The 19251-nt window shown below is 41.8% G+C and overlaps 1 protein-coding gene across 5 annotated transcripts in view; it reads left to right on the forward strand.

Moving 5' to 3' along the window:
- MPP7 (membrane palmitoylated protein 7) overlaps positions 1 to 19251 on the forward strand; it is a 360464-nt gene that overhangs the window by 184030 nt on the left and 157183 nt on the right. For all 5 annotated transcript variants that reach the window (XM_030550282.1, XM_030550284.1, XM_030550285.1 and 2 more), the window contains one exon: positions 16135 to 16212. In XM_030550282.1, the coding sequence (XP_030406142.1) occupies positions 16135 to 16212 (78 nt within the window). The remainder of the gene's footprint in view (positions 1 to 16134; positions 16213 to 19251) is intronic.

The following is a 19251-nucleotide window of genomic DNA, read 5'->3' on the forward strand; positions in this document are numbered from 1 at the left end:
TTTGGTTGATAAAGGTAATAATATTTATGTAATAGACTTCTGTAAGGTGTTTAACTTGCTACTGTATAATATTTTGACTGAAAAACTAGAACAATATAAAATTAACGTGACACACATTAAATGGATTAAAAAGTGGCCAACTGATAGGTCTCAAAATGTAATTGTGAACATGGAATCATTATCAAGCAAGCTTGTTTCCCAAGGGATCATAGGAACAGCCATACTGGGTCAGACCAAAGGTCCATCTAGCCTAGTATCCTGTCTTCCGACAGTGGCCAATGACAGGTGCCCCAGAGAGAATGACCATAACAGGTAATCATCAAGTGATCCATTCCCTGTCATTCATTCCAGCTTCGACATACAGAGGCTAGGGACACCATCTCTACCCATCCTGGCTAATAGCCATTGATGGACCTATCCTCCATGAATTTATCTACCGTATATACGCGTTCATTAACCCATTCATTTATAAGCCGACCCCCCAAAATGCATAGGTAAAAATAGCAAAAACTGTATGACCCTTTCATAAGCCAACCCTATATTTCAGAGATTGGAAAACTTTAGCTCTCGGCCCGTCAGGGTAAGCCACTGGTGTGTTGGGACGTTTTGTTTACTTGAAGGTCTGCAGGCATGGAGCCCCTCAGCTCCCCGTGGCTGCGGTTCTCTTGGGAATGGCGAACCATGGCCACAGGGAGCTAAGGGGCTCCATGCCTGCAGATGTATTAGATATTCAATTCAATGATTCCATAGAGTTTAAAATCATCAAATTTTGGTGTAGACCCATTTATAAGCCAGCTCGCGCTCTTTGATGCTTCACCTTTTTACTGTGCGTCGTGTGAAGAAATACTTCCTTTTGTTTGTTTTAAACTGTCTGCCTATTACTTTCATTTGGTGACCCCTAGTTCTTGTGTTATAAGGAGTAAATAAAACTTCCTTATTTATTTTCTCCGCACCACTCATGATTTTATAGACCTCAATCATATCTCCCACCTTAGTCATCTCTTTTCCAAGCTGAAAAGTCCCAGCCTTATTAATCTCTCCTCAGATGGAAGCCATTCCATACCCCTAATAATTTTTATTGCCCTTTTCTGAACCTTTTCCAATACCAATATATCTCTTTTGAGATGAGGTGATCACATCTGCACCCTGTATTCAAGATGTGGGCAGTACCGTGAATTTATATAGAGGCAATATATCATATCTATCCCTTTCTTAATGATTCCCAACATTCTGTTTGCTGTTTTCCCCTCTGGCTCCTACATTTAGGGGCAGCCAGGAGCTCCACATGCTTCCCCCGCAGCTCCCATTGGCCGGGAACTGCAACCAATGGGAGCTGCAGGGGCAGCGCCTGCGGATAGGGCAGCGCGCAGAGCCACCTGGTCACACTTCCGCATAGGAGCTGGAGGTGGGATGTGCCGCTGCTTTCGGGAGCTGCTTGAGGTAAATGCTGCCTGGAGCCTGTACCCTTGAGCCCCTCCCACTCCCAACCCCTTGCACCAGCCCTGATCCCCTTCTTGCCCTCTGAACGCCTCGATACTAGACTGGAGCACCCTCCTGCACTCTAAATCCCTCATCTCCAGCCCCACCCCAGAGCCTGCACCTCCAGCCGGAGCCCTCACCCCCCCCAGCCTGGAACCCCCTCCTGCACCCTGAACTCATTTTTTGCCCCACTCCAAAGTCTGCACCCCCAACTAGAGCCTCCCCATGCCCCGTCCAACAGACCCAGGCTGGATCCCCCTCTGAACCCCCCTGCAGCACCCTCCTACACCCCAAATCCCCCAGCCCCACCCCAAACCCGCACCTCCAGTCAGAGCCCATATCCCAACCCCCTGTCCCAGCCTGGAGCCCCCTCCCACACCCTGAACTTCTTATTTCTGGCCTCACCCCAGAGCCCTCACCCCCAGCCAGAGCCCTTACCCCTGCTCCCAAAGTGTACTAGGTGCTGGATCAACATTTGAGAGGAGACGTCTTTTGTGACCTGTGCTTGAGCATAGCATTTTAGCCTGTGACTCAGTGCATTCCTTGTTTGGAGGTATTTGGGCATGAGCATTTACAGTTTAAAAGGTCATGTTGATTGCAATTTTAGGCTAACTTTCCTATCTCACTATATATTCGGGGGCAATAAATCCACTTCTGGTTATTTGGCCAACTTTTAAAGACTGGCTGCCTTTCTTAATTTAAAATGCATAATCTTTCTTCAGAAGAGGAATGGAACAGTTCTTAAAATAGTCAAAATATTTTTCTGCACACTATTGCCACTTACTCTCTGATGTTAGAACACCAAATCCTAGAAGTAGACGCACATATACTTCAGCAACAAGTTTCACCATCCCTGAGCTTATTTCCTGGACTACTGAAGCTTGGATCAGTTAGGGGACCTGCATTACTTGGACTTCAAGGGAAGATGAAGGCTGTCTTCTCTCTACTTGCGGATGTGCAAAATTACATTATGACTTCTGTCTGAGAGAGCTGCGGTCTCTGTGTTTCCAGACAAAGTGAAAATACTCTAATAGTGGCCTTTTAACAGAGAAGTTAAATAGAATATATTGAGCGGCAAATTGAGAACTCCAGGATGACAGGGGAGCCAAAATTTCAATTAAAGAATTTAAATTGTCGTTAGGGTTAATGCCAGGTGAAGGAAAAGAACTACTCTAATCAGATGCTTGAGAAGTCAACACCATGCAAGCAAAAAGCTAGAGTGTGTTCATAGATACCTGAGTGACAGTAATTTAAAGTTAAATCTTTGCCTTGTAAATAATTCTTTTGAATTTTATCACTTTTTGTCACATCTTAAACGACAGCTGTAGAGAGCAGCCAATTCAGTAGATAAGACAGTGGGCTAGGAGTTGGACCACGGTTCTATTCAAAGCCTTGCCAGTTACTCACTTTATGGCCTTGATCAGTCTGCTTTTTTCCTTAGTTTTGTTTTATAGATGGGAAAACTGATATTTAATCTCCCTCATAAAGTGTGTTGAGATCTCTGAATGGAAAGTGCTATCTAGTGTCAAGCATTACTATTTTTATAATGGTAATTGTTGCATAAGTTTGACAAAAGCTGGCTTATTGTCCATCAGTTCAGTTCATTGACTCTTTGGCAATGCTATCCACCCACCATATTCTTAGAGTGGAATGTGTAACTCATGCTCGAGCACAAACACAAAAACTGATATAGATAGATGATATAGATATCAAGAGGAAGACCATAGTCAGGGTAGGACCGTTACTCAAATGGTGGGGTGGGGGAGATAATAACAGAAAAACAATAACTGGAAATATGGAAATGGCAGAGATGCTTAATGACTTCTTTGTTTGTTTTCACCAAGAAGGTTGGTGGTGATTGGATATTCAACATAGTGAATGCCAGTGAAAATGAGGTAGAATCAGAGCTAAAATAGGAATAGAACAAGTTAAAAATTACTTAGACAAATTAGATGTCTTCAAGTCACCAGGGCCTGATGAAATGCATCCTAAAATACTTAAGGAGCTGACTGAGGAGATATCTGAGCCATTAGTGATTATCTTTGAAATGTCATGGAAGGACGGGAGAGATTCCAGAAGACTGGAAAAGGGCAAATATAGTGCCAATCTATAAAAAGAGAAATAAGGACAATCTAGAAAATTACAGACCAGTCAGCATAACTTCTGTACCTGGAAAGGTAATGGAGCAAATAATTTAGCAATCAGTTTACAAACATCTAGAAGATAATAAGGTGATAAGTAACAGGATGGATTTGTCAAGAACAAATCATGTCAAACCAATCTGATAGCTTCTTTGACAGAGTAACAAGCCTTGTGGATAAAGGGGAAGTGGCAGACATGGTATATCTTGACTAGTAAAGCTTTTGATACTGTCTTACATGACCTTCTCATAAACAAACTAGGGAAATGCAACCTAGATGGAGCTACTATAAGATGGGTGCAAAACTGGTTGGAAAACCATTCCCAGAGAGTAGTTACCATTGTTCACGGTCAGGCTGGAAGGGCATAACAAGTGGGGTCCCGCGGGGATCAGTTCTGGGTCCGGTTCTGTTCAATATCTTCATCAGTGATTTAGATAATGGCACAGAGAGTACACTTACAAAGTTTGCGGGTAATAACAAGCTGGGAGGAGTTGCAAGTGCTTTGGAGGACAGGATTAAAATTTAAAATGATCTGGAGAAAATGGAGAAATGGTCTGAAGTAAATAGGATGAAATTCAATAAGGACAAATGGAAAGTACTCCTTTTAGGAAGGAACAATCAGTTGTACACATACAAAATGGGAAATGACTGTCTAGGAAGGAGTACTGCGGAAAGCAATCTGGGGTCATAGTGGATCACAAGCTAAATGTGAGTCCACAACAGTTCTGGGCGCCACATTTCAGGAAAGATATGGACAAATTGGAGAAAGTCTAGAGAAGAGCAATAAGAATGATTAAAGGTGTAGAAAACATGACCTGTGAGGGAAGATTAAAAAAAATTGGGTTTGTTTAGTCTGGAAAAGAAAAGATTTGAGAGGGGTCATAACAGTTTTCAAGTACATAAAAGGTCGTTACAAGGGGCAGGGAGAAGAATTGTTCTTCTTAATCTCTGAGGATAGGAAAAGAAGCAGTGGGTTTAAATATCAGCAAGGGAGGTTTGGGTTGAACATTAGGAAAAACTTCCTAACTGTCAGGGTGGTTAAGCACTGGAATCAATTGCCTAAGAAGAGTGGAATCTCCATCACTGGGGATTTTTAAGAGCACGTTAGACAAACACCTGTTAGGAATGGTCTATGTAATACTTAGTCCTGCCACGAGTGCAGGGAGCTGGACTAGATGAACTCTCAAGGTCCCTTCCAGTCCTATGATTCTATGTTATAGATATAATGTACCTTGTTCTTAATTAAATTATTTTTCTCACATTTATTCTCTGAATGTTAAACCATAATTGTTGTCTTGTGGGAAGAAATTAAATTAAATTATGTTTTTATCGGCCCAGTTTATTATTTTTTAATATCTAGGCTCATGATTTATAGAGAAAAAATATTTTTAACTCACGGATTTAATTTATATCTGCATCCCTTTCAAAATTAAGTGGAAACATGGTTACAACACGTGAAAGATCTAAAAGTTCCTGTTGCGGGAAGTGGATTCTCACTTTCTGGAGATAGGGGAAGGAGAGATGAGAAGCAACAAAAGGTGATAGAAGGTAAACTGGAGTCCTGTTTTAGGTAAACACTTTATTGCATTTTGTTTCCCCAAATTTAAGGTAAATATTAGTCTTTATTATAGCCTTCACTGCACTTTGGTGGGGAGAAAGAGAATTGGGATAATTTATTTTAGATAACATGAATCAAACACCCTCAAAATAATTCCGCACTGGAACTAGATAGCAATTTCATCTTAGGTTTGATTTTGGTAAGGCAGTTCATTCACTATTGCTGATGCCTTAATAACGACTACTCAGACAACCTGTTCTGCCTCATCAGACTACTTTCTCTTAATGCTGTTTTTAAAAAAAAAAATCCTAGTACTTTAATCCTGATGCCATGGACTCCAATTTGAGGACCACTGTTTTCAAAACAGAAGAGGTTTGTCAGTGTTCTGCTCCTTAAAAACGTATACAAAAATAGGTTTTTGTTTCAAGGACTTCATGTCCTTAGCTCACACAAAAGAGTAGATTTACTCAAATTTGGAAATGTTCTGAAAGGAAAGAAGTCCTAAGAAGTCTGGGGCTAAAAGTACAAAAAAACAATTTTGAAAATACTTTAATACAGTAGTGGTGTAGGGTGTTTGGCCCTGAAGGGGCAGGAAAATTTATTTTGGAGCAAGTGTGACTTGTTTGGCTTTGGTCTGAACTTCCTCTATCCACCTAGGGACCCTCTTCCTATAAGCAAAGTCATCAAAACTTTTTCTTACTACTGACAAAAAAGTGCACTTGAATGAAAGACTGTGAAAGCTCATATAATAGCAGCTTTATTTTGTTGTGTAGGGAACAATGAATTCAAAGTGAAAAGTATTTCTCATAGAAAGATAAATATTTTAAGAAACTCTGCAAGGAGTCAGGGGTTGTAGACAGTACTTATTCTGTTCTGCTTAACCTTGCAAAAATAGAATAGCTAATATATTAGTCTCAGGTTTGTTACAATGCTCTTTCATACTTATTCAGACGTCAGTGTTATTACTTTGTTCCTAGTGCTAAATGAAAATAAAAGGTACAATTAAGAGTAGAAAATCCAACATAGATAATCGAGAAGAAATGTTTTAAAACAGAAGTCAATATTGATAAAAAAGAAGGAAAAAATCAAGGCCAATGTTATACAAATTGAACAATAAATAAAGGATGAAAATATTTCACCATATATTGAGTGATTCCAAAGTACCTTGTTTGTAAGACGGGAATGAATTAAATAGCTGAAGTAGAAATGTTTTAAGTGCATTTGTCAAACTGTCTTCTAACAATGTGCCATTTAGGAGTGTGGAATACAAATATACTGTATGGAACAATGAACCATGCTGCAATTTCTGTCAAAGAGCAGATTTCCTTTTCACAGAGACCTAAAACACGTTTTTCTGGCCTTCGTAGTAAATCAGTTTCTTTATAAATTCAGCAGTGTGTTATCAGTGCTCAAACCCAAATGACATTTTTTTCCCTACAGAGCAAAGATGTGATGGCTGCAAAAATGAGTTGTATTACAAGTAGATATATGTGTAATGTGTAACTGTACTGTGCAAACACTGAGGTCTGGTCTATACCTAAAAAAAATAAGTCGACCTAGCTACTTCATTCAGGATTGTGTAAAACATCGTGCACTATGTGATGTAGCCAGGTTGACCTAGGCATAAGCTAGGTCAATGAAGAATTATTCCATTGACCTAACTATTATGTCTAAGGGCTTGTCTTCACTACCAGTGAATAACGTAGCTGTAGTCAGCATAGCTTAGGTCAAGTTACTGCAGTGTCTTCGTGCTGTGCTGACGGGAGATGCTCTCCGGTCGACTTCCCTTACTCTTCTTGGAGAGGTGGAGTACTGGGGTTGACCGAAGAGTGTTCTGCCATCAATTCAGCAGGTCTTCACTAGACTCACTAAATTGACCCATGCTTCTTCGATTGCAGTAGTGTCAATCTCCTTATAATGAAGACCAGCCTTCAGAGAGGTGAATTACCCACATCAGCTTTCCATTCCTGACTTGTTTTCCTCCATTCAATCCTGCGTCTTCACATCTCTCTCTCAGATCATATCCTGGGTGTCTCATTTCAATCTAAGCTTAACAAAGCCAAAACTGAACTTTTCATCTTTTTCCTCAAGCCACTCCACTCCTTCAAATTCTTAAGAGTTTGTCTTCACTATGGGCTAAATCAGCACTGCGACAATCGATATAGCAACATCGATTTAGCAGGTCTGGTGAAGATGCAATAAGTTGATGGGACAGTGCTCTCTTGTCAACTTCAGTACTCCACGTCAACGAGAGGCGGAAGCTATGTCGACAGAAGAGCATCTCCCACCAACATAGCGCAATGTAGACATTTTGTTAAGTTAATGTAAACTATGGCGACTTAAATTAACGGAAGTTATGTAACTTAAGCTGCATAACGTACATAGACTTAACCCTCTACTGTAGACAAGGCCTTAGTTATTGATGTTGTCTCCAACAACAATCCTTCCTCTCTCCCCTGTATCCTGGGGACCATTTTAGACTCCTCTCCATGCTATTGCCCTGCCCATCCAGACTTTGTCCAAATCTTGCTGCTGCATATTCTTTAAAATTACTGTGATGAGTGTTAGTCTCTATATCAGAGGGTTAGCCGTGTTAGTCTGGATCTGTAAAAAGCAACAGAGTGTCCTGTAGCACTTTTAAGACTAACAGATGTATTGAAGCATAAGCTTTCGTGGATGAATACCCACTTCGTCAGACGCATGTAAGATAACTGCAGCCTTTAAAGTATATAGGTTTTAATTACATGATCACATACTTTTTATCCACAGGACCCGTGCTTCATTAAGGGCACATCATGAATAGTGCTAACTTAATGAGGAGCTATTCAATGCTTTGTTTTTATCTTCATTGTTCAGTGTCTAGCCTTGGGCCTTGTGTACTACATGCTATTCAAAGCCTGCTATGAAGATCTAAATATCAACTTCCTCATGTTTTTCTGTGGTGCTCATTACTATATTATCACAAACATTAATTTATCTTCAGAAGACCCTTGTAGTATAAGTAGGGTGACCAGATAACAAGTGTGAAAAATTGTGATGGGGAGGCGGGGAGATAATATACACCAGTGTAAGACAAAGCCCCGAATATTGGTAATATCCCTATAAAATCGGGACATCTGGTCACCCTAAGTATTAGAGGGTGATGCTATCCCCATTTTACAGATTAAAAAGATTCCCCTAATTTTGGGTTCCCAATTTGAGATGCCTAGGACCTGATTTTTCAGAGTTCTTGGCATTATATAGCAATTTATATAATCGAGCACAGGTCCCATTGACTTCAGCTGCAGCTGTGAGTGCTCAGCCTCTTCTGCAAATTAGACCACACGGTCTCAAGCTGGACACCCAGAGGAACACAACTGATGAACAACTCTGAAAAGGTTGGTTTAAATGACTTGGCATTACACACAAACGGTATGGCAGGGCCACGGATAGAACCTAATTCTCCAGGTCAGCATTAGACTCTTAACCACGAGACTCTCCTTTCTGTTCCTGCAATCTTCTACCTCATTCACTGCATACCTTCTAGCTTTTACAACATAGGAGGCTTGGATCTGATAGTCACCAGCTGCCTTTACTATACAACACTGATTCTTCTTCAGTGCAGATTGATCCTCTGGGTTGAAAGAAGCAGGGACCCATGGAAAAAAGAGTATGTCATGATGTAAGTGAAGACTATATTGTAATGCATATGCACAAAGAGGCTGAATTAAGGTTGCACAGGTTGCAAATACTGTCACAGCAAGAAACTTTCCACAGCCCCTCCCCCTGTGGTGTTATCATCCTCATTCCCTGATGAAGCTGTAGCAGGGCCATCCCATTCTGCCGTTCCCGATTATTTTAAGGCACATCAGGATCTACTAAAGAGGATGGCTGCTAACTTGGTTCTGGAGGCCAAGGAGCTTGCAGAGCCCACAGACACAGCAGAGGTCATGACCTCAGGGGGGAACGATAGCTCAGTGGTGTGAGCATTGGCCTGCTAAACCCAGGGTTGTAAGTTCAATCCTTGAGGGGGCCACTTAGGGATCTATTTGACATTTTAACTGCAGCAGCCCTGGGTAAAATTGCACTCCCGGTAAACAAAGGGGTCTTGAGAATACCCAAGGCCTATTGGCAGACCCTGTCTTCCATACCACCAACATCCAAAAGGATGGAAAGGAAGTACTTCAACCCTGCCAAGAGGTTTGAATACCTGTGGACCCACCTGCCCACAGGGTCATTAGTGGTGTCTATGGTGAACGAAAGGGACAGGCTGGATCAGGCAAGTGCCACACTTAAAAATAAGGATACATAAAAATCAGACCTTTTTGGAAGAAAGGTTTATTTGACAGCCAGTCTCCAACTGCGAATGTTGAACCACCAGGCCCTCTTGGGGAAATACAATTTCAATTTGTGGTATTCCCTTAATAAATTTAAGCATTCCCTTCTCCAGGACCTCAGTGCTGAGTTATCTACCATCTTGGGGGAGGGCAAAGGCAGTGGTGAAGGTTCTCTCCATATAACATGGAATCCAGTGGACTCAGCAGCCAGGGTTAAAAAATAAATAGGTATATCTCCAATTAATTTATTTTTATTTATCTCCTAGAACTGGAAGGGACCTCAAAAGGTCATTGAGTCAAGTCCAGTCCAGTCCCCTACCTTCACTAGCAGGACCAAGTTCTGATTTTTGCCCCAGATCCCTAAGTGGCCTCCTGAAGGATTGAACTCACAACCCTGGCTTTAGCAGGCCAATGCTCACACCACTGAGCTATCGTTCCTCCCTGAGGTCATGGCCTCTGCTGTGGTCATGAGATGCAGTTTGTGGCTGCAGTCCTTGGGGCTCTCTCAGGAGATGCAGCTGTCCATTCAGGACCTCCTGTTTCAAGGGAATGCTCTCTTTTTGGAGCAGACCAATGCAAGATTGCATGGACTAAGAGACTCTTGGGCCACATTATGCTTACTGGGTCTTTATATGCCACGAGCTACTAGGAACCAGTTTGGGCAGCCACAGCTGCCACCACTCAGATTCTGGGGGCTGCCACTCAGATTCTGGGGACCCCCACAACAGGGTGCCTATAGGAAAAAGGATCAAAATAGAGAGTTTAAATACCCCCTCATCTCCCTTGCCTGCTCAGTCTGGCTCCGTTTGACATCAAGGGGGCCCTCAGCAGGCATTTTGATGGTGCGCGTGAGGACGATCCCCCAGTCAAACTTCTGAGTCCATCCCACCATTTGTTTTCAAACCATTTGTGTGACTTCTTGGCTGCATGGGCCCAAGTAACATCAGACCGCTGGGCGCTAAACACAGTAGCGTTAGGCTATACCCTACAGTTCTCCAGCATTTTCCACCCATGCTTCCTCCCCCCACCCCCCAATAACACCTTCCCCGACCCTCTTCATGGATCCTTCTCACAAGCAACTCTTCATCCAGGAGGTGGACACCTCCTACAACTGGGGGTGTAGAGGAGGCCCCTCACGATGTGAAGGGGAAAAGGGTTCTATTCCCAACGCTTCCTAATCCCAAAGGCAAAAGGGGGCCTAAGACCCATTCTGGAGCTGCTTCACCTCAACAAATATCTCAAGAAATTGACATTTTGCATAGTCTCCCTAGCCTTTGTCATCCTCTCCTTGGATCCAGGAGACTGGTACACTGCCCTTGACTTGAAGGATGCATAATTTCATATTTCCATTTTCTTCGGGCATAGATGGTTTCTCTGCTTCGTGATGGGCTAGCACCATTTCCAGTTCACAGCACTATCCTTTGGCCTCTCGTCTGCCTTGAGGGTATTCACAAAGTGAATGGAGCCCATAGCCGCTTACTTGAGGTGTCAAGGGGTACAGGTTTATCCATATCTTGACAACTGTCTCATAAAGGGACGGTCTCAGGCCCAGGTGCAAAGGGATCTCGATCTGGTGCGCTCCACCTGTCACAATTTGGGTCTATTAATAAATGAAAAGAAACAACTCTGACCCCCTGTACAGCGTATAGAGTTATAGGAGAGATACTTGACTCTGTGCAGGCCAGAGACTTTCTCCTGGTGGCCCATTTCCAGACTATGTCCTACCTGATCTCTCATTACCGCCCGCATGTGCCTCTAGTTGTTGGGCCACATGACAGCTTGTACTTATGTTCCCTTCGCAGCTCCATCCCTGTTGGTGACTCTGGTCTCCAGTGCTTTGGACCTGGGTTGGGGAGCTCACCTTGGTGATCTCAGCTTGCAAGGTCGCTGTTCACAAGGTGAACACTCTCTGCACATAAATGTCAGAGAGCTCAGAGCAGTGTGCTTGGCCTGCCAGGCATCCTCACCTGAGGGGCAAGGTGGTAGAAATCCTGAAACAATAATGCAACAATGTTTTATATCAACAAGCAAGGTGGAGCCTGTTTGTCAGCCCTTTTCCGAGAAGCTCTTTGGTTGTGGGACTTTCGTGTGCAACATGCCATTCATCTCATAGACTCGCACCTCCCGGGGCCCAGGAATGTGTTAACAGATCATCTCAGCAGGACCTTCTTGTCTCACCATGACTGGTCACTCCATCTGGAAGTAGTCAGTGTAATCTTCCAAAGGGGGGAGACTCCCATGGTGAACTTAAAATCAAGAAGTGCCACATCTTCTGCTCAATTCACAGGATCAACAGAGGCTACCTGTTTGACACCTTCTTGCTCCCCTGGTTGAGGACTCTGCTGTACGCCTTTCTGCCAGTGCCATTTAATCCACAGAATCCTCATGAAGATCAAGCAGGACAAGGCAAAGGTAATCCTGATAGTTTTGGTTTGGCCTCACCAGCACTGGTTCGGCACGCTGCTGGAGCTCTCAGTAGCAGCTCCGCTACAACTACCACTCTGGCTGCACTCGCTTTCCCAAAACCACGGCCAGCGACTGCACCCAAATCTAGCAGCTCTGCACCTGACAGCTTGGTTGCTGCATGGTTGACTGTGGAAGAGCAGGCAAGCTTGGCCTGCGTTCAACAGGTCCTGATGGTTAACAGAAAGCCCTCCACCATGGCGTCTTATCTGGCCAAATGGAAGTGGTTCATGTGTTGGGCCACGGACCAAACTCTTTGACCCAAACAGGCCTCACTCTAGTTGATCCTGGACTATCTTCTGCACCTCAAGCTCCAGGGCCTCTCTCTTTCATCAGTCCAAGTCCACGTGGCAGCTATTTCTGCCTTACGCCTTCCAGTTCAGGGCAGGTCTGTCTTTGCTCATGACATGACGGTCTGGTTTCCAAAAGGTCTGAAGCAGCTCTACCTCAAGTCCGTGACCCTGTACCACCTTGGGACCTGAACCTTGTGCTGTCAAGGCTCGTGGGTCCTCTCTTTGAGTCGTTGGCTTCTTGTTCCTTTCTGCTATTCTCATGGAACGTCTCCTTCCTGGTGGCGATAATGTCAGCCTGTAGAGTCTCTGAAATTAGAGCACTTACCTTGGAGCCACCCTACCTTTGTTCTCTAAGGACAAAGTTCAACTGAGGCCACACCCAGCCTTTCTGCCCAAGGTAGTTTTGTGGTTTCATAGTATCCAGGACATATTCTAACCAGTCTTCTTTCTGAAACCTCATAAGTCAGACGAGAAGTATAGACTACACTCTCTGGAAACCAGGAGAGCGATAGCCTTTTATGTTAAAAGGACTAAGCTGTTCCATAAGTCGACTCAGCTCTATGTCATGGTTGCAGGCAGAAAGAAAGGTCTTCCTGTGTCTGCTTAGAGAATTTCATCATGAATCACTGCCTACATCAGGTTTTGCTATAAGCAGGCAAAAGTGCTACCGCTGGCGATTGTAGCCACTCAGTCAACCAGAGTGCAAGCCTCATCAGAAGCCTTCTTGGCCCAGGTGCCTATTCAAGATACCTGCAGGGCCACTACCTGATCATTCATCCATACGTTCATGTCCAGTTACGCAATCATCCAGCAGTCCTGGGATGATGTGGCTTTGGTAGAGCAGTATTGCAAACTGCACTACTGTGAACTCTGGAGATTTTGCTTGTGAGTCACCTAGAATGGAATCAACATGAGAAATTACTTGAAGAAGAAAAAACGGATACCTACCTTTCATAACTGTTGTTCTTAGAGATGTGTTGCTCATGTTCATTCCATTACCCACTCTCCTAACACTCTGTCGCAGTTACTGGCAAGAAGGAACTGAGAGGGCATAAAGCTGGTGGTGCCTCATATACCGGTGCATAAGTATGAGACTCCAGAGGGCTCCAGAGCAGGCCCTATGGATATTGCTACGGCATAAAATTCCGACAACTATCTACGTGGGCGCACACACACCTAGAATGGAATGGACATGATCAACACATCTCAAAGAACAACAGTTACAAAAGGTAGTTAACCTGTTTTTTTTAATGTAATTATATGTATACTGGAGAAAACAAAATGGAAATACTTTTTTCATATGAGAAGATATTATACTGCAAATCACGTTAGTTACTAAATCAGCGGCTGTGTGCCATACCTACAGCAGATACTGAACCAGAAATGTCAATTCTGTTATCAGCACTGATTAAGCATGTCAACATAATAAAAAATGCTGAATTTTAGGTTGGTAGACCCTCTTGCACTGTCTCCAGTCTTTTCACAGAGTTGGAGAGTCTACCTTAATGACCAAAACTGCATCAAAATGTGCCTACCTCGTTAAAGAATTATAAAGGGAGCAGTTTTACATGACAAATTTTCTGTTTATCTTAGTATATCTCGCTTTTTAAGAAGGCAAATATAAAGTACAAGTTCATTAACTTGCCATTTCAGGTTCCTAATTCAGTTCAGAATTGCCTTCCCAGGTTTTAAAAACCTTACATGGACTTGCTACAAGCTACCTTTATACAATGTAGCTCTCTTCTCTCATGTAGTACTTCCCAGCTATCTGATCTTCCAGTTATTACCTCCCTGGTGCAAGAGATTTCTTCTTTGCTGCTGCTGCTGCCATCAGGGACAGCCTCCCTGTGTATCTCTCTACTTCATCCATTCTCTATTTAATATTTCTGCTGAAAAGATCTCTTTTACCTTGCCCTGTATCTCTTAATTTCTCTCCCCAGTTGGGTAGTGATACTACGACTGAATGGTTCCATTTTCACTATCTTTTCTGTTATTCAGTTATCTTCTGCAATTTTAATATATGTGACCTCTTGTAATTTTCAGTAGTGTTGAGTTTTGAGGTATCATCAGTGGTGAAAGTAAGCCGGTCCAGTCCGGTACAGCGTACCAGCAAGAGCCAGTACACTGTGCAGGACTGGACCAGCTTCCGCGGCAGTGATTTAAAGGGCCCAGGGCTCCAGCCTTTAAAGTACTGCTGGAGCTCCGGCAGGTGCGCTTGGGTGGGGATTTAAACAGCCCGGTGCTCCTGCCACTCCGGAGAGCCCCGGGCCCTTTAAATTCCCGCTGGAGCTCCAGCAGCCGGGCTTGGGCAGGGATTTAAAGGGCCCAGTGCTCTGGCCACTGCAGGGAGCCCGGGCCATTTAAATCCCTGCCGGAGCTCTGGCAGCCGGGCTTGGGCGGTAATTTAAAGGGCCCAGAGCTCTGCAGTGGCTGGAGCCCCAGGCCCTTTAATTCATCCCTGAGCTCTGGGGTGATTTAAAGGCCCCATCTCTTCCGGTTGAGGCCATGCCCCTTCCAGTTGAGGACACGCCCCCGCTCAGGACTCCGGCATACCAGTAAGTCCTTTGTTACTTTCACCCCTGGGTATCACATGTATGAAATATTTTCTACGTAGGTATAACTAATGCATTTGAGTGGTACAAAGGCAAATATTAAAGTAAGAAGATTTGTTGCATTGGTTGCCTTCGTGGCAGGAAATCTATGCCCAAGGCTGAATGGTTGGGGGATGGGGTGGAAGGAGACACTACCTGAGTCCTAGCACCCCCAGAGTGTGCTTGGAGTCTTCCCTGCACAATTCTGGGTCCAGAGGGAGGTGGCTGCTTGCGAGAGGAGTGGCCGGGCTGGGCCTTATTGTAACCCCTCCCACCAGTGCAGCAGTCTCTGCTTTGAGTGCTTCTGTAGCTGATTCTACTGGTTGGAGTCCATGCTTGTGCTGAGAAGTGGGGGCAGTGTTCTAGTGGGTTAGATGTTTTTACATGTTAACGATAATTTAGGTTATTTATGTCATCATCTTTTTATTTTGTTTATTTTATTTGTGTCTAGATAATGGTGATACAATGGTGAACAATATAAATTAAATACAATGGTGAACAATGTAAATTAAAAAAAGAGTGAGATATGAAATATTTTCAATGATAGGAAGATTATTTTTAAAGGCTTTTCAAAAAATATTTTGGCTACTTTAATATTTAGCAGTGGAAATTCTACTTAAAATGCCTCACTTATGGATGGAGAGAAGGTATTTAAATGATATGTATGTTCTCCTTTTGAAAAAATCAAAGAACATTGCATTTTACAATTATGAAACTTTTTAAATTTTGGCAACACTATTCAGTAAAAACTTAAAATAAAATCAAAGTATTTTAATTTGCTGAAATACAACTTTTTCCTGCACTGTTGAGATTCATATTAATACTACTTTGCCATTCTTTCTGAATTATTTTAATGACTGCAGCAAATCCACTGAACTGTCAAAATGTGGGTGGCAGGCTATTATTCCACTTAATAAATTACAATTTACGGGAGGTTTATATCCATTTTAGGGATAAACACTTTATGCTTTATATTTTCATCAGCAATGTAATAGATACTTAAAGCAATATGTCAGAAATACAGGCATAGAGAACTGAGGGGAAAGTCACAAATGTTTAGTTTTTCTGTGGGTTGGTCTACATACTGAACATTTTTTCCATCTGATTTCATGTTCTTACACTTCAACAGAGGTGGTTGATGAATTGCATTGACATTATTGCTACCTACAGATTTATAAAAGGATGTTTCTTTAGTTACAGACACTCAACAGATCAGTTAACTCAATACGGCTGTGTTGTCATATTTGCTTTGCTACTAAGCATACTTATCTTTTTTGTGCAATTGTCTTCCAGATTCATGAGAAACTGCATTACTTTGAAAAACAGAGCCCTGTACCCATACTCCATGGTGCGGCAGCCTTGGCAGATGATGTAAGTGTCCCTTGCTGAGATCACTGGTACCAAGTCTCCCAAAATACTGTCTGCAAGCAGAACTTCTCATAGTGCAAACATATGAATGTAATCCTCTGAGCTGAAATCATAAGAAGCTGCAAATGTTTCCAAAGGTGCTGTCATCACTGGGCTTATTGCTGATATTACTTTGATTTTTATTCACTTTTCTGTTGTAAAAACATGGCAAGATAGCCTCTTGTTCTGCTTTGGTAACTACGTAATAGAAATTTCAGGTTGGAATTCTACTGGGAGGGAAAAGCTGTCAACTATTAGTGTTTTGAGAAGGTCACAGACAAGAGGAATGCTTTGGAAAAATAAAGACAAATGAGATAGCTGTACTGTTGACAGGACAAGAAAAATGACAGATAATACTACAGGAACGAGGCATATGATATATATAAAAAGGAGGGCTTGTCCAAAAAAATACCTGTTTGAAAAAAAAATAGTAGTGATTTATGGATATTAGAGCTTTCCAAATTACCTTTATAACTAAAAATAAATTATAGAAGTGGTCGGCATTGATAGAGTAGTTAATTTCCTGTTACTATAATTTTTATTTTAAACGAAAAAAAAATCCAGCCTGTCATTTCTTGCTATTTGGTTAATTCTAGGATTCAGATGAATTTTGTACACACCTGTATAAACTATGACTGAACTTGAGGTAGGATGGAGAGAGAAATGTTTATTAAACTGTGGTTTAAGTGAAATCCATCAGTCTTTGTTGTAATTGGTGATTTCAGTGTTTTTTCTTTTGATAAATGCAATATGTTTTAGGATTAATTTCAAACATGGAGGCTTTGAATCTTGCTGCATTTCATAAATGTTCTTTGAATGCTTAGTTACTGTTTTTATATAATGCCCATACATTTTAAATAAGCCATTTGTTTATCTGGCAAGAAACTGTTGACATATTTAGGTTTACAACATATCTTAGAAAATCAAGAATATCACTATGTTTGAAACAATGAAAAACATTGAAAAAGCCAATTTACGAGAATTTAATCATGTTTCAGTAAGAGGATATCTGCATCCTGTGATGTATCAAATATAATTAAAAATTTGCTGCAGCATCAGACATTAACAACGTTTCCTTTGAAGTAACTGCATTTAGGCAAATAATTATTTTGAAAACTAGAAAGGTCATAAAAATGTACTCCCAAAATTCTGTTCATTAACCTCTTGTCACACAGGGTAAACCAAGTTAGAGTTTGAGTGCCTTATCTTTTGAGTACACAACTTAAGCACTTGAAATGGGCCTGATTTCAGAAGTGCTGAGCACCTGCTCTCTGAATATCAGGTCCCTTTAAAATGTCTCTAGTTTTGGCACCAAGAAATAAGGCACTCCAAATCACTGTTCAGTTCTGAAAATTTAGGCCATTGATCTTTACTACACTAAATACATAATGAAAAATTAATAATATATGTTCTACAAAAAGTATATGCATTAGAGATGTGATTCTGTGATTTCTGCATAATGGTAATTTTTAAGATTTGACTTTGGTTGATACCTAGGGTTTCTAGTGCTTTTGTCATTCTTTTTGTGTAATTTGAACAGTTCACATTATGGGCCCATTCCTGTAAGGTGTGGAGTTCTACTGAATTCAAGCTAAGCAGAACCCAGTTTTTTGTGTGTGTGAATATGTTATCAGTGCATTTTTATGGGATTGTAAACTAACTTGTACACAACATATTTTGTATAACTTTAAAATACATGGAATTGGGGGATTAGAGTTGCATTACGTTTTTGGCACTCTTGTTGACAACTAGTAAGCCTTCAAGGACTTAGAAGCATATTAGCGATATAACCGAGATAAGGTAGGTGAGGTAATATCTTTTATTGGACCAACTTCTGTTGGTGAGTGAGACAAGCTTTCGAGTTACACAGAGGTCTTCTTCAGGTCTGGGAAAGGTACTAAAAGCATCACAGCTAAATACATGATTGAACAGATAGTTTAACATAAGTAGTTAGCACATATTCTAAGAAATCATTCAAGATGAAGTGGCTGTTAATACCCCTGTGACCATAGGACAAAAAGAGGGGGTGTCAAGGTGTCACCCCCACTCTGAACTTTAGGGTACAGATGTGGGGACCTGCATAAAATAACCCCTAAGCTTATTTATCAGCTTAGATCTAGTAGCTGCACCACCAAATAGTTTAAACAAACGTTTATGGGAGAGTCATTTTGAAACTCTGTCTTCCCTGCAACTATTTCCCCAGTCTTTATTTCCCTTTTCCTGGAAGGATTGAGACTGATTCACCTCCCACCAATTCCTGGTGAGCCCAGATCCAAAAAACCCTTGGATCTTAAAACAAGGAAAAATCGATCAGGTTCTTAAAAAAAGACTTTTAATTAAAGAAAAAGGGTGAAAGGAATACCTCTGTGAGATTAGCATGCAAGCTACTCTCACAGACAACAGATTCAAAACACACAGGATGTCCCTCTGGGCAAAACCTTAGTTACACAAAGAAACCCAATTTGATTCTCCCTCTATGCAAAACGACATCACAAAAGAAAATAAACATAATCTAATGCGTTCCTTCTCTAAATACTTACTACTTTTAAGAAATGTTAGATGGCTGATTCCTGGATATTTCACTCTGGCACAAACTTTTCTGAACAGACCAAAGACTGATTTCCCTCCTCTCTGTTTGAAAACATCTTGTCCCCCCATTGGTTCCTTTGGTCAGGTGTCAGCTAAGCTATGTGAACTTCTTAATCCTTTACCGGTAAAAGAGGAATTAACCCTTAACTGTGTGTTCATGACAGGGGGTTACAGATTGTTGTAATAAGCCATAAATGCCATGTCTTTATTAAGACCATGATTTTTAATGTCTAGCAAAGTTATGAATTTAAGTGTCCAGGCTCATCTTTTCATAGTGTTGTTCAGATTTCCTTTGAGGATGAGGACAAATAGGTCAGATATAGAGTGATTGTTTTGTGAAAAGTGTTCACCTGCAGGTGTTTTTCATATCACTCTGTCTGACCAATCCATCCTCATCCTCAAAGGAGTCCTGCA

The sequence above is a fragment of the Gopherus evgoodei genome, chromosome 2 (genome assembly GCF_007399415.2).
Source record: "Gopherus evgoodei ecotype Sinaloan lineage chromosome 2, rGopEvg1_v1.p, whole genome shotgun sequence".
Taxonomy (NCBI): domain Eukaryota; kingdom Metazoa; phylum Chordata; order Testudines; family Testudinidae; genus Gopherus; species Gopherus evgoodei.